General features: G+C 42.5%; 1 protein-coding gene across 1 annotated transcript in view; it reads right to left on the reverse strand.

The window, feature by feature from the left end:
* Nucleotides 1-14,009: 14,009 nt before the first annotated feature.
* LOC139696020 (protein commissureless 2 homolog) overlaps nucleotides 14,010-16,540 on the reverse strand; it is a 63,425-nt gene continuing 60,894 nt past the window's right edge. The window contains exon 2 of the mRNA XM_071594638.1: nucleotides 14,010-16,483. Coding sequence (XP_071450739.1) covers nucleotides 16,152-16,483 — 332 coding nt within the window. The 3' untranslated portion in view covers nucleotides 14,010-16,151. The remainder of the gene's footprint in view (nucleotides 16,484-16,540) is intronic.

Here is a 16,540-nt window from a genome sequence, read left to right on the forward strand (position 1 = left end):
TGGGTCGGTAATTGGTTGGTTTATCCCTATCGCCGCCTTTATAGATGGGAGTTATATGGGCTAGCTTCCAGTCACGAGGCACTGAGCCTTCTTCTATCGATTTTAGAAAAACAATATGTAAAAATGGGGCAATGTCGTCAGCTAATTCCTTTAATATTCTAGCAGGTATTTCTTCCGGACCAGGTGCCTTGTGTGCTTTGATACTACGGAACAGTTGTACTATTCCCTGCTTGGTCAGTGTAAGATCGCTCATGTGTTCCCCGGGTGGGTGTGGAGGATCGTTTGGTGCTTTTGTGTTTTTGTTGTAGACGCTCTGGAAAAAATGGTTTAAAATATTTGCCTTTTTCACGCTATCTGTAATGATTTCTCCATTTTCCGTCTTCAAAGAGTGAACAGTGGGACGTTTACCCTGTATTTCCCTAACATAGGACTTGAATGACTTTGGATTTTCCTCAAGATATTCGCTTAGCATTTTAGATTTAAAAGAGTGTAGTGCTGTGCGCATAATACTTTTCGTCTTACTACGACATTCTTTTAGTAGCTGTTTGGTTGTATTCACATAAATTATATCGTCACTTTTTAAACTCTTTTTGAATTTTGACTGTAGCTTTCTTTGCCTTCTTAATGCCGATCTGACTTCCCCGTTGTACCATCTAGGTTCCTTACTGTCGCATTTGAGTTTGGACGGGATGTTCGTCTTCATTCCTTCGCGTAAAATATTTAAGAAATAATTCCAAGTGTTCTCTGTATTTGTTGTCAGTGTTTTTGTCTTGTATTCTGGTATAATATGTTTTTGTCTTGTATTCTGGTAAAGCTATAATGAATAAGGCAGCAGTGTCACGACACTATTGGAAGCAATAAGATGGGATCCACTGGTTGACCATTGGTATAAATACAGATTAAATTGACCGCGTAAATTTGAGGCTGGTGACTTATCCGAAGGTTTTAAAGACACACGAGGGTAATTTGAAAAGTTCTCGGAACGCAATAGAAATACGAGGCCTCGTGTTACAGACCCTGACTTACTATGTTAGACCAGAAAACGAACGTAAACTAAGGGAGATGGATATTGGAACGTAGAGTTTTGAAATGCTGTACTTGTCTCGCACGAATAGAGATCAAAATAGGAGTTATCGCAATTATAGCTTCCACTCTTATTCTCTAATTTGAACCTATTTCTCTAATATTCAACTGTTTTCTGTTTATACCTGTGAAACGATGGCAACCAGGCGCTAAATTTGATGCATACAAGGTTTGTATAATAAGTATCGGGAACAATGTTTTCCTTACGTGTGCGTGACGTGCTGAATTCAGACAGTAGGTTAAGTGTGCGCATGAATTCAGATCTTACTGGCAATGACATAAGATGACAGTTCATACCATGATCAATGAAAAATTCGGTGATGCGAAAGATCTACACTAAAGTCGTTCTCCCGAAGGTCTTGAGCGCTTGAGGCTCAAAATAACCGACTACCTGACGAAAAAAGGCATCGCGACGATTCCCCAAACCACTTACAGTCCCGACTTGGCACCATTAGACTATTTACTATTCCCAAAAGTGAAATCCCCCCTAAAAGGACACCACCATGGGACCGTCTAAGTGCCATCGAAGAAGCTTCCACGCGGACCATGAAGGACCTTCCGGAATCCGCCTGCCAGGGAGCCTTCGAGTCGTGGGATGGCCCTTGGCAAAAGTGTGTTGACGCTCAACGATGTACTTTGCAGAATTTTAAGGTACTTCAGCAATATCTTGTATAAATCTATTTTTCCGAACCTTTTCCCGATACTTTTTATACAAACCATGTAGTATTGATACGGGTGCAGAACGGCCACCAGTGATTACTGGCCATGCGGTCCCGGTTTAAAGTCGGGTTATGTCATTGACACCCGAAGAGAAACTCGAGCTATTTATTTTTCCCGATGAATGGCGGTACGGTGGAAAGTTGCCACTTCAAACGAGCGATCAACACGGAAATAGTGCGGCGTAGCATGGTCCACTCTCGCGTCTTAAACAAAACTTGGATTTTATTCCCTTTTATGACGTTACCTTTCTCATATTGCCAGGCTGCATAGAAAGTTGCGGACGGTGTGGCTTAACCTCGGGGTTTCTCAGGAAATATACATTAATTCATTATTAACTGATAAACAGAATACACAATGCTGCGTAAATACACCGGTTGAGACATTCCTCGTATATAGTCCGCATACCAAGGGTATATTTCCCTGACAACTATTACGCACTACCGTCCATTCCCCAGCCTGGACCAATGATTGCCAGGAATAACTTTCTTCTTATCCTTCGTGCCCTCTAAAAGCCTTCACGCCGCCCATGAAGCACATTTCCTTCTTCATTCATCCGAGCATGGCCTTCAATGTCCCTTCCACCCATCCACTCGTATCATTCGTTTCTTGGGATTTCACCCAACATGTTCCTCTCTTCCTTTTGTTGGATTTCTTTGTTTACGCAAGAAGAAAAAACCGCGGAAGAAGTGATGAGAGTTTTTTTTCCCAAGTGCGTACATGTTCATCACTAGAGATCTCTCAGCGCCTGAATTCTTTCCCGTAAAATACCTTCGGCCGACCCCGAGTTAACATTTATAAAACTACCTTAGACAGGATCAATTTTCTAAACAGTGGAAGGAACTCGCTAAATTGCTATCTCCTGCATAAAAAATAGGAACATTAAAAATTGCTGTAATGTTGACCTGTAATCGTTATTGGTGGGAAATCGTCGGTAGTTTGTTGAGCGGGATTCCACGACCATTCCCGACAACCGTATGCAAATGCCTTACATGTTATCTCTGTACACCAATCCTCTGTGCTCTTTGCACTGATTTCTAGATATCTGCAGCAGGGAAAAAACCGAGGGACCGATTAGTGCTTCTCCCAGCGCGTAAACGAACACCTTATGACGCCCCGTGACCCTGGGGCCGGGAAGGCCCTCTTTGCCCTCGCGGAGAAATCCCTCAAGGATGGCCGAAAATCCATGATGGAGGAGTTTCGACATCTTCTAGTCCGTCTCCGTACGGATGTGACGTTAACGCCAAAGCCTGAACCCGCAGCTTGCGAATTCCGCGAGACGTGCGCCCCCTCTGCCCATTGCCCTCTCTCCCCATCGCCCCCGATCCCAAAGGGGCCGAATGCGCGCCCACGCCGACTACTCACGTGCGTAGGCCTCCTCCCACGCGGTACCATCTCATGCCATCACTGGATCATTATTTAGACTACCGCTCCGACAGTAATGCGTAGCAGTGCTAACGCTGATATCAGATATGCGTAAATAAAAAGTAACCAAGTATTTCAAGAAGTAATAATTTCAGTGGTGGTACATGTAAATTCTTGAAATTCTCAACACTTTTCTTAATCAAAATGGCCACGGTAATATATATATGGGGGTCGCGGTAGTCCAGGGGGTAAAGCGTTGGACTGCTGACCGGAGGGGCCCGGATTCGATTCCCGGGCAAGGTACTCTGGGCACCTGCAGCTCCTATGTGATTTTTTCGGGTACCAAATCTTCCTGGGAAACCATAGCAAGCAAAGGAACTGGCCCCCCTACCCTGATGTGTTAATTTCACACGCCGTCGGGCTTAATATTGGGTGAACTCTACCATCACCTACCAAACTGACCTTCGCGTTGCTAACTGTGTTTATGGTGTTTATATATATATACTACCTTGATCAAAAATTTCCCGGAATTTATTCAGAAAATTAAAAATACAAGTTTATTCATCTAAATCTATATTGTCCCCTTCAAAGTAATCCCCATCGACTGCAACACACTTATGCCAGCGCTTGATCCAATCCTCGAAACATTTTTTATATTCGGTTTTCGGTATGTCCATCAGTGCTTCCTGCGATTTTTCCATTACTTCCTCTCGGCTGCTAAAACGCGTTCCCCGTAATGGTTTTTTAACTCGATTGAACAGAAAGAAGTCACAGGGAGCCAAATCAGGTGAATTCGGTGGCTGTTGGATGGTATTTGTTGCATTTTTCGTCAAAAAATTACGAATAATGATAGCACTGTGCGACGGTGCGTTATCATGGTGCAAAATCCACGAGTTTTCTGCCCACATTTCTGGTCTCTTTCGGCGAATTGCTTCACGCAAACGTCTCATAACGCCCAAATAATACTCTTTGTTTACTGTCTGGCCTACTGGCAAAAATTCATGATGCACTACACCGTTGTAATCCATGAAAACCGTCAGCATTGCCTTCTTTTTTGACTGAAAACGACGTGGTTTTTTTGGTCTCGGCTCATTTGGTGAACGCCATTCACTTGCCTGATGTCTGGATTGCGTGTCGTACTCATAAACCCACGTCTCGTCTCCAGTAATGATCCTTTTGATGAATGTGGGATCGGATTCAGCCTCGCAAATCATGTCTTTTGCGACGTCAACACGGTCTCTTTTTTGCATGAAATTGAGGTCTTTTGGCGCACCAACTTTGCTGCTACACGACGGAAACCCAAATCATTAACCACAATGTCTTGGGCGGATCCATAGGCAATGTTCAAGTCCTCCGCTATTTCTCTGATGGTTAATTTGCGGTTATTGACCAACATTTCTTTTACTTTATCAATTTTTTCACCGACTTTCGATGTCGATGGTCTGCCACTGCGTTCATCATCTTCGATTGACTCACGACCACTTCTGAACCGCTCGTGCCACTGGTAAACGACCGTTTTTTTTAGAGAATCGTTGCCGAAACACTTTTCCAACATTTCCAACGTCCGTGCGCCACTAAATCCGTTTTTTACGCAAAATTTAATACAAGTTCGTTGTTGCAAATTTAAATCCATTTCTGCAATTGTAAAAAATCGCCAACACACACAGAGATAGATGTACTCTTGGCTACGTAACTTTTGCAAATGTCAAGTTATGACACTAAGATTTAAAGGGAATATCAACAACAGATGTACCAATTTAACAAAAAAAAACAGAACTCAAATCGGAACGATGGGAGCGCCACACGGTGGTTATTCCGGGAACTTTTTGATCAAGGTAGTATATATATATACACACACACACACACACATACATTATATATATATATATATATATATATATATATATATATATATATGCATACATACATACATTCCAACACGAAATCCCGCAATACTCAATTTATATAAAAACAGATTTAAGGAAAAGGGATAGGAACGCACAAAAGGACGAACACAGGAGAGGTGGGGAAGGCGGAATGAAGCAGATCACGAATGTAAAAATATTTCCTAGACCGGGATTTGAACTCTGGATCTTTCCACTTGCCGGGCGGAGGCTCTTAACCACTTGAACAATCCAGAAATCGTAATTTACACTGAGATCTGCGATGCTTTATGCAACCAAGTGCCCCGATTCTTTGGCCAAGAGGGAGCTGTTTCACCCACCAAAGGAAAAATAGACAAGACACACCCAAGAGGATAGGATAGTAGTAAAGGAATCATACAACATCATACAGGATAAGAACAGTGCGTTTCGTGGCACGCATAGCCAGAAGAAGAGACGAGCCACATTGGCCTAATACACATTCCCGAAACGCACTGTTCTTATCCTTTATGATGTTGTATGATATCATTTGATGCGTCACTGTGCGACGTTCCGCTGGGGGCCAATCGGGAAAGCAGGAGTAGCGAATAAAGGAGCCTTAATATCCGTCGGAGAGGGGTTCTTAGACCTAGAGAACGGATAGAATGGGTAAGGAGGAAGTTTGGCGAGGAGAGGAGGAGGGGAAGACCATCTGGGGCACCAGAGGGGGGGCGGGAAGAGAACCAGGTGGATTGGGCGCAACGCCTTGACACAAAATGGATCGGCCGGAGAGGCTTGGTGGAGGAAGAGGAAAGGGAAATGAAGGAAAAGGAGATCAAAGAAAGCAGGAGGTCTAGAGAAGTGGCATTGAATGGAGAAGGACGGAAGATTGACGTCAGTGGATTTTGCATTTAAGGTTAACTGTGCATTACGAGGTATGTCCAATAAATACGCGAACTGAGGCCATAAAAACTTTATTTTGCAAAATTTAGTCTACATCGATTTTGTCTCCTTAAAAGTACTCTCCACTCGTGGGCTATGCACTTATTCCATCCATCTTCTTTTCATGCACTTTTTAAAGCACCCTTGGATGCCCTCGGCAGTCAGGCTTTTTAGTTTGCTCGTCATTTCTTGCTTTATTGTGTCCACATCTTCCCAGTGATGTCCCCTCATCATATTTTTACGTTTTGGGAATAGGACAAAGTCGCAGGGTGCGAGATCTGGCAAATAAGGAGGATGATCAAGGATGGTGCTTGACTTTTTTGCCAGAAACTGGCAAACAATCAACGCTGAATGTGCAGGTACATTGTCATGGCGAAGGATCCATCCACCGCCTGGAGTCAAATTTGGTCGCACGCGATCTCTCAAACGTTTGAGAATTGTAAGGGAGAACTAAGAATTTACTGTTTGTCCTTCGGGGAGAAATTCACGATGAACAACACCTTCGACATCAAAGAAAACCAAAAGTATGACTTTTATTTTCGATCGGCCTTTTCTTGATATTTTGGTTTGATTTAATCCACATGAAAATGGATGTTTTATTTCCAGCATTATCACCGTAAACTGCTGTCAAAATTTCAGTAATTTATAGATGACTTTTACCGCACTCCACTAAAAACCTGATGTTGATTCGTTGCTCCGTAATTTCGTCAATTCCCAATTTCGACAAACAGTAAAAACAAGGATAACAGAAACTAACACAACTGGCACCATACGCACAGCTCGACGATCCGCCAAGCACAGACGGCTCATTGGGTCTCAGGCAACTAGCGCCGCAAGTGGGCGGGGTTATAGTCCGCATCATGACTGCCATATTGCACAAGTTCGCGCATTAATTGGACAGACCTCGTATAATGAACAGGCCTCTCTTAGCATTCACTCTATAGTGTAATCAAGGATCCCTACTGTGGCAGACACTTAATGTAGAATTTTTGGCCAGGTGGATAGGATTCGCTAATCCAGCAGACTACTTACTGTGGCCGCTGCCTCCAGAAGCACTTGATCGGCGCACTATCCAGATGATTCCTGGGAAGGTGACAGATTTTCAAGTGCCAAACCATAGCCTGCACAAAGAAATCACCACTATTACCTTGTACCGACTCTATGAATTATAATGGTGCTCTATTCAGTCTAGCTGTCATCAAAAAGTTCTACTCTCCATCATAATCAATAATAAAACAACCCCCAACCAACTCCCCAAATATCAGTCACCCTCCTCCCCAAAGGAAACTTATGAATTTTCTCCTAACCATTCCCAAAAAATCCCTGCACCTCCAAAAACGATTAACGCCATCCAAAGTCACACTCGGTCCTACCTTTTCCTTTGGTCATTTCGATACAGCTTAATTATTGATAACTGCATTAATCCGCGGAGGCATCTCTATTCCTTCTCTGATTCTCTCCCAGGTCCAAGGCACTCATCCATTCATTGAAGAAATGAATAACTGCTTAACTACGAGGGTCATCCGGAAAGTAGTACCCGTTCGTGAAATAAAGACACAAAAGTAAATATTAACAAACATAAAAAATTTTATTTGAAAGAGGATACTTTAAACTACTTCTCAACATAATCTCCAAGCAAATTAAGGCATTTGTCATAACGTGTGACAAGTTTCTGTATTCCTGCTGCATAGTCCTTCGCCGCCAGCTCATTGAGATACGCGAGGGACCCATCTTGCACAAATTTTTGCATAATGCAGATGGTGTTTAACAATTTCATGAACAATTGTTCGAGAAACATTGGGAAAATGCTCACAGATGTCATCAATTGTGACGCGCCGATCGTTCCTCACGAATTCGTCAACTGAGCTCACCAGTTGGTCTGTAATGACAGACGGTCTCTCCGAACGCTCATCGTCGTGTGTGTTCCCCCTCCCCATGTTGAAGTTGCGACACCACCGCCGAACAGACGACTCGTCCATTACATTGTCTCCATACACCTCCTTTAATTGGCGATGAATATCACATGGGCGAACGTTTCTTGCATTGAGGAATTTAATCACTGCCCTCACTTCACAACTGGCGGCGTTCTCAATTTTTTTAAACATTGTAAACAATCACAGAAACAACACAGGCAATGCTAGCGTCACGCAACTTGGCTCAGAGAAGGCAGACAAGCCACTGAAGCTATCTGACCTCGTCCAGCGGCTACTCGCGTCGTCAGCACTTCATGCGGCACGAACGGGTACTACTTTCCGGATGACCCTCGTATATCCATCCCATTCCTATTCGGAGGTTTCGGTGTAGTGTGGGGGGTGGGTAGGGATAGAGCCACCATCTTCGTGTCTTTACGTCCCTACACACAGCGCGCATCCTGTTGGGGTAGCGTGAGCAGATCATATAGGCCTTCCAATTTCCTCACCGCGAACTGTTGAAATGTGCGCTGCAATGTAGAAAATCCTGCGAGTTGTGAAGTGCGATCTACGATTAGGTTCTCACTGGCAAAAACGTAACACAAGCCAATAGATATTTATATGCAATTTTGTGAAGTGTGTACGGAGACGGACTAATGAATGAAGGCGGAGTGAGTCAGTGATGCATTCAGTTTAAAAATGACCACAGGACCAATGTTAACGACGAGGACCGACTTCAGCGCATGACCTAACCTTGTGACAGATGAACTGACCATGAAAATCAACCAGATAATTCGTGAAAATAGCCTTTACGATTGCGGATCTCTCGCTAGACGTAAATTGCGACATACTGCGTTTACAGGGACGCGGAATTGCATGCTGGTGTGTACAAGTGGTGAAAAATGTAAGACGGCAGATTTCTTCGAAGACGGAATTGATATGCTTGCGCATTGTAATCCTTAATGCCTCAATTTAAATAACGGCTGTATGCAAAGATAGTTCGACAATGTGTCTTTCAAACATATGCAATAAAAACTTCTCTTCTTACTAGTTTTATCATTAATTTCAAAACGTAAGTCACTTTTTGTAAAGCCCTCGCTGACAACCCAAGGGATTTTCCATTACAGCGCACATTTTAACAGTTCGCCATGTGGGCAAAGTAGAAGAACCACAGCAGGATGCGTACTGAGTGTAGGGACGTTTAAACCCCAAGTAGGTAGCTCTAGGCCTACTACCCACCGCCACGCTACCCATCGAAACGTAAGTTTCTTTCTTGATATCCCTCGTATTACAAATGAAACAGATCTCCGCCGCTCATCACTTTCCCACCCATGACACATTCCTTCAATGCTCTTCCACCTCTCGCCCTTAACCGTATCCTCTCCTTGCAACCCACGGAAACAGCAGAAAATAGCTGGAAATGTTAGCGGAAAAAACTCTACTTATCCTAGAAACCTGGACAAAAAGTAACAAACTGAAGTTATCCATAGAAAAAAGCCAATGCATGACCCTAGGAGCAAATATATTAAGAAACCCGGCATGTAAAATCAATAGGAAACATTTAAAGAGAACGAAGACCTTTAAATACCTCGTCATACACATAGACGATCAACTTACCTTCCAACCTCACGTGAACTACACTTGCTCGAAGGTTCAGACTATCTCTGGTGCCATAAGAAGTCTTTGCCGTTGTCCATATGGCAAACATCTATGAGGGAGTAGTAATACCCATTGTCACTTATGGGTGCGAAATCTGGTCCCACAGAGTCAATCTCGCAAGATTCGAGAGAAAGCTAAAGGAGACACAGCGTGCCTGCTTGATAGCGATGTGCAACAGCTATTCCACCGTGAGCTGCGACGCACTCAGTATAGTGGCTGCAACTCCACCTCTAAAATACCGAATTTGGGAAAGAATTGCTATAAATAAATCGAGGAAAAAATTAAATATAGAGTATTTCAACTTCTCGTTAGATGCAGAGAATGAGGTACAAAGATCAAGATTAAAAAGACAATTGAGACAGAAAACACATAGAGAAGGAACGACGAATGGAACAGAGCAGAAAAGGGAAGGAAAACGCACGCGTATATTTCCGAACATAGATAACAGAATAAAATTAAATATTAAACACTCCTAAGCAAGCACACAAGTGTTAACTGGACATGGGAACTTTTACTCCTACTTACACTTTATAGAGAAATGTTTTACCCCTCTGTGTAACTGTGGAAAAGAAGACACACCAGAACATAGAGTGGAGGATTGTGTTTTCTATGAGACAGAGCGACAACTCTTATGGAACAGTATGGAAGAGAAGCTAACAAGCATTAGGGAAATGATTACATTCTGCCTAAAGAACAACAATAACCTGCTTGGAAAATTTGCAATAAGAAAACCGGCAAATACTGAACCACAACAAGTGAACTAACTGAAAAAATGTGATGCAAAATGTAGCAATGTATTCTCATATTTGTCTATTGAGTGATTTTTTTTCCTCTTGAATTGTTTATCAATAATTGAACTCCTAAAAAATTTAAGCACCTGTGGGTGTTAAAATTTTAGAATAACTTATGTTGTTCCTTGTCTAGTTATTATTTGTAAAAAGGAGAACTAAGATTTAAAGGAATCCCTAACTAACTGAAGTAAAATAAAAGTGGACCCAGGAAACCATTAGTGAAATGGGTCCCAAAAAAAAGGTCGTATCTCGGACACATACTCTCCCCCACCTCACTCACTTCTACCCTTCCTTCCGACTTCTGAATGGTGACGATAAGTTTCAAATGAAAATCCCTAGCATATATAAATTTATATATATACACACGTGTATAATGTATAAATATATGTTTATATATATATATATATATATATATATATATATATATATATATATATATATATATGAAGACTTTGTGAGATCAGTTTTAGTTCCTATTCCGAAAAAGGTTAAGGCTACATCATGTGAGGACTACAGGACAATAAGTTTGATATCCCACGCAGCTAAAGTTGTTCTCAGGATCATAAGCAAAAGGATAGATAGTAGGGCAAATGATTACTTAGGGGATGATCAGTTTGGGTTTAGGAAGGGGAGAGGTACGCGTGATGCCATTGCAGTAATGAGATAATTAATCGAGAGGAATATAGAACACAACCAGGAGGTATTTGCCTGTTTCGTAGATTTCGAAAAAGCGTTTGATAGAGTGAATTAGGAAAAACTAATGAGTATTAGTTTTTCCCAATTAGTATTAGTATGCTAAGTTTCTTCCTGAGAAAGGTGGCTTGTGCGACCGAAAATTCGAAAACTAGTTAGTTTCTATTTTTTTTGTGTAGTGTTTTCGTCATTGTCCGCTAGTGCTAACCTCGTACGTTACGTTATTCACATCCGTGAGACTAACACCTAACTTTTATAAAAATCTGTGTGTGTACATATATATATATATATATATATATATATATATATATATATATATATATATATATATATATATATATATATCTGTACACACACATAAATACACAGCAGGATTCCTTATAAATCATTTATGTTTTTCGTGAATTGCGATAAAAATTCTTTTCTTTTTAGATATTTAAGTTTAGAAATATACGGTATTAAAGTATTCATTAAGACTCAGTTAAACCTCAAAAAACTCACTTGCATCTCTCAGGAAATTGAAATTTTTCTTTAGTGATGCATAATTAATTGAGAATTTTAATTTAACAATAAATAAATAAAAAAATAATAAAATATAACATCTAAAATAAGCTTTTTTAAATAATAACATGCTAATTTTTCACGATACCTGTAATTTCCTCATCATTTTGGATATTTATAGATTTCAATAGCCTGATAAAATACTGCTGTTGCTGAAAATGGCACCAATCCTAGCAAGGAAATGTTTCTCCAGGGGAACTTAAGTTGCTCTTACGTGATTTCATTGTATAATATAAGTAGTATTGAAATAAATATTATTATTATTAGTGTTCCAATATTTTAAAATAGCTTCGGGTACATAATTTCAATTTTATTCCTCCAGATAAATAGTTTTTTCAATGGGTGCTTTCAAAGTAGTACATACTCTGAAGATATGGAATTTTTTTATATTTTCTTTCCTCAGTTTTTGTGTCAGTTACATATTGTAGGCGTTTCACTCCTCTTAAAATGCCACGTCTCAGTTATATTGTACTTCTAAACTTTTTCTGGTCATGAATTACATATTGAAAGGGTAAGTACTCCTTAGAAATAATTAATGGCTGCATTAAAAGATTGTTTCACATTACGCAATTGATTTTAAATGTATTTACCTAAGTGTCGGTGTTTTAATGCACGAATGAGAGCTACGGTGGCCAGTAGGTTGAATTAAAAAAATGAAGTTCTGCGAGCGCATGGAAATCGGCGATATTCAGGGTTTATGCAGGCGTTTAGGGATAAGATTACACATTTTTATTATTACATTAGAAAAAAGAGTTAATGTAAAATAGAGTACGCTTTACACGCGTGTAATTGAACGCATCCATGCGTACAATTACGCGTATGATTTTCTCTGCATGGAAACATCCGCACAATTATTGAAATCCCAGCCGGACGTCCCTGGACTCAGCTAGAACAGGTCATGTCCGGGAGAAACCGGAAGTCGGGTAACCGTGAGTAGGAAGTAGGCATACGATCACTCCTGGGAATAAGTGGTGATGCGGCAGTTTTCCATGCATACCTATGATAAGCTGAAACGTGATGACAACACCTAGTTACAGCAAAATTTTTGAAGTTTCTCTCTTCGGTACATTAATTTTAAATAATTTTATCTTCAACTATTAATTAAGGTGAACCTCTCTTCTTTAAAACACTGTCAAGACACGAAAAGCTTTAAGAGCTGGTAACAGAAATCGAAACAAATAAATGAAAGCGACAATATCACTTGATAATTTCATTAAACCCAAGAATAATGCGAACCATTTAGGTGGAAACGTTTCCTTTACCAGGACCTACAGTATTTCATCGAGTGCCATTTTACCAGTCCATCAACCGTAATGTTCTTTCGATAATTTCATTTATAAAACACAAGGGGCATAGTTCTTTTGTAGACAGATGTTTTTTTATTGCGAATGTTGCTAATGTGGAGCCGTCGTAACGGTACGACCGTCATCATCAGAATCTGATAATGACGGTTGTGCCGTCGATACGTCAAAACTACATTGGTGAGTGTCCTTTGTGTTTCTATGTTTTTAAATTTTACATCTGTGTTTTTATATATTAGTGCGTCGCTGAAGAGAGTCATATTTCGAAATTTTATATATATATATATATAAAATATATATATATATATATATATATATATATATATATATATATATATATATATATATATATATATATATTCTACGCCCAATATTTTATCTAAATATTATTTAGTGCATTACTTCGAACGAAATACAAATTCATTTAAAAATTAACTTAAAAAATAATTGTGGACGTATAATGGCACAGTAATTAATAATGCATTTTCTATTAACCACGGGGATCGAGATGGTGCGGGGGCCAACGGACTGACTTCCCACCCAGAGGACCCGGGTTCAAATCCCGGCGGTGCTGAATATTTTTTAGAGGTATCTCGATGATTTCCCTACTTGAGGTGCTTTGCAGAGGGCACTTTTGAGTGAGTACGCCGTCCGTCGGATGGGACGTTAAGCTGCGGATCCCTTGGCGCCTTTCGGAAAGAGTAAGCTAATCCCGACGCCAGGTTTCTCTCCACCCTTCATCCTTTCCTCTCCATCCCCTATAGCGCAAATGACCACAACTGCCGGTCGCCTCCCCTAAATACTACTACTTCTTTATTAACCACGCGTGAAAGGACGTCTGCGATGATTATAATACGTAATAATACTTTCGTGATATTTGATACTTAAAATTACTCACAATGAAACAGTAAATAGGTAATATTTTAAAATAAACTTATCCTCGACAAGAAATTTGGTTTCCATTTCAACATATTATTATTTCCCTTCCTTTCTTCACGAGGGTCGAAGGGCATCTCCATCCGCATCGGGTCTTGGAAACACACGAACACACACAACGCTAGGATCACCCATCTTTTCCCACACATGCCGTTTTATCTTTGGAAAACTTAATTAAAACATAGCATATTGGCTGTGTTGAACAAAAATACTTTTATTTTCTCATCACGGATACGTCGGCAGTGGCATTTACACATGCTTCGTAAAAAAATTACAGAAATACACGCACACATACATACACACGCAAGAAAGTACGCGAACATAACATACACATTCTTGAGAAATGCGCCTCCTGCTCCATCCTTGGACACGGTGGGATAGGCCTCAGCATCCCTCCCTCCCTTCCTCGCAGGGTGGGGGGGAAGGGAGGGAAGCGAAGTGAGGAGATCCGAGTCAAGTTCGCCGTCTCCTTCCTCCCTCTCAACACACGCCACTACTGCTCCTCACACACGCACGCACATCCGCGAGATCACACGCGATCCGCCTTGACCCACAAAAGTGAAACCAGTGCTCCCCCCACCCCCTCCATCTCATTCCGCTCCAGGTGGAATCCACGCGCTCCAGGAAATCGCCCTCCACAAGGACTCACGGCCACCCGTCATCGCCAACGTCGATTCGCCAACCTGATTCATAGTTCCCCAGGGCGAAATTCGCCGAGTAGACAAACCTTGTAAGCGCACATTAATAAATAAGTATCCTCCAAGTAATCACAGCGACAACGCCCACCGTTTAAAACTACCTAACCACTAGTTTACCTATCGTTTTTCTACTCTCTCTCACGCATGTTGATGCGCACTTGTTTTCATTTCGTGGTGAGGTGTTAAACGGTGGTGGCCACGGACTCGTCGTCATTGCAGATTTTGGTATTTGAAAGTTGTTTTTTGCAAAATCCAATGAAATCCATACGGTTTTATGTTTGTCTGAACATAAAATTAAAAAAAGGTGAATAATTTAATGAGACGAAATCGAAAGCCGGTTCTGGCAGCAGATTGGATTTTGTAGATGTAAATTTCCCTCCCCGTCGCCATCAAAGGCGCTATGTGTTCTCCGGTATGGTGTACGTGCTGCGAAGTCAGAAATGGGCAAATGTATTGGATGACTAGTCTCCGTGAGAGAGCGTGGACTAGTCGAAAGGCGTAAATTATAATCTACAGGAGATCAACCCACACCATATCGCTTCCTTAACCCTTTCACTTTTCCAGAAGGTGATCCTCAAATTGGACACTTCCTCCTTCAACGGACTCGTCCGTTCTAATCCAACCACGAGCCTCCCCCCCCCCGTCCCGTGGACCGAGAGGATTGGTACATCAGCCAGCGGTCGAATCATTGTCATAAAAATTTGGTTAAACACTTCGTTTTATACATTCAAAAAATGCTTCGCGGTGAATTCAATACTGATAAAGAGCGAAATAAAACATGGGACCAAGCTTTCCCAAAGTAAGACACTCAAATAATTCCTTCCAGGACGTCGTTGAGATTAGAAATTCATTGGCACACAACATAACACGCGTTCATCAGAACTATATGCCCCGTGATTGGCAGTGTTTGATGGCAATATTTTTTTTCAAACACGAGTTTGGTTGTGCCGAGCGAAAATTAAACGACCAAACCGGCACGAGCTCTTCTTACTGCTCGCTGGTGTTCCAGTAGCTGTAATTGGAGGGGAGATGATGGAGAGAGGAACCTGCTCGACTCGGCACCTCCCAGCCTTCCTCTTGCCACGTTTTCTTTTTTCTCCCGAAAACCTCACGGCCGCGCGGCGTCGACCAACAACATTCCGTCTGCGACGGAGCAGGAAGGAAGAATTAACTGAGACCATTCCGGAGAGTCCTTCAGCCACCTCCCCACATGCTCCACTTTTATTCACACTTGGGAGTCGGTCGGAAAAGAAAGAGAGAGAGACGACGGAAACAACACAACAGCGTAATAAACAATATCGTCGTCGCGGCAACGCACTCGTTAGGAAAAAATGGTAGCAAATAAATTACTCTCGCGAACATCTCAACTCCACTTATTCGTTCAAATGTTTCGTCCTCTTCCCTTCGTCGCTAAAGAGAGCGTCCTGAGTTGAACTAGAGTCCGATTCGAGGCTCTTTGAGGGCCGCACTGGAACACCCACAAGCGGCGAGGGCCGGGGGGCGGTTTCGCGACCTCGCCGACGCTCCGGAGGACGACGTTTCGGTGGCAACTCCGACGGCCTCTCCCCCGCAGGACGGGCGACTCTCCGTCGGCGAGACTCCACCTCCCGTGCGTGGGTGCGAGGGCCGCTCGCTACCTCTCCGCATCGCCCTCCCTGCGGCCCTCGGCGCACTTGTCCAGGGCCGGGAAGGGCGGCGGCGGCGGGAGATCGGCCACTTCCACCTCGAGGAGGATCGGCGGCGGGGGCCCGTCCCGGAGGGCCTCCAGTGCGGCCAGCTGGGCCTTCTCGTCGTGGGCCATCTTGAACTGTTCGAGGGCCTCCTCGTAACTGGGCAGACCCGAGACCACCGTGTAGCTGGGCAGGGACTCCACCTCCGAGCGGCCGCTGCTGTGGCTGCCCCCGGAGTCCCGTCGCGAGGACGCCGAGTCCCCGGCCGCCGCCGACGTCGCTGGGGGCCCGAACACTGCGGAGAAAAGGCGGTCGTTACTCGAAAGCACTCGCAGAGTTCAACAGAATTCTA

The sequence above is a fragment of the Hetaerina americana genome, unplaced genomic scaffold, assembly GCF_022747635.1.
Source record: "Hetaerina americana unplaced genomic scaffold, ioHetAmer1.1.p SCAF_1, whole genome shotgun sequence".
NCBI lineage: Eukaryota > Metazoa > Arthropoda > Insecta > Odonata > Calopterygidae > Hetaerina > Hetaerina americana.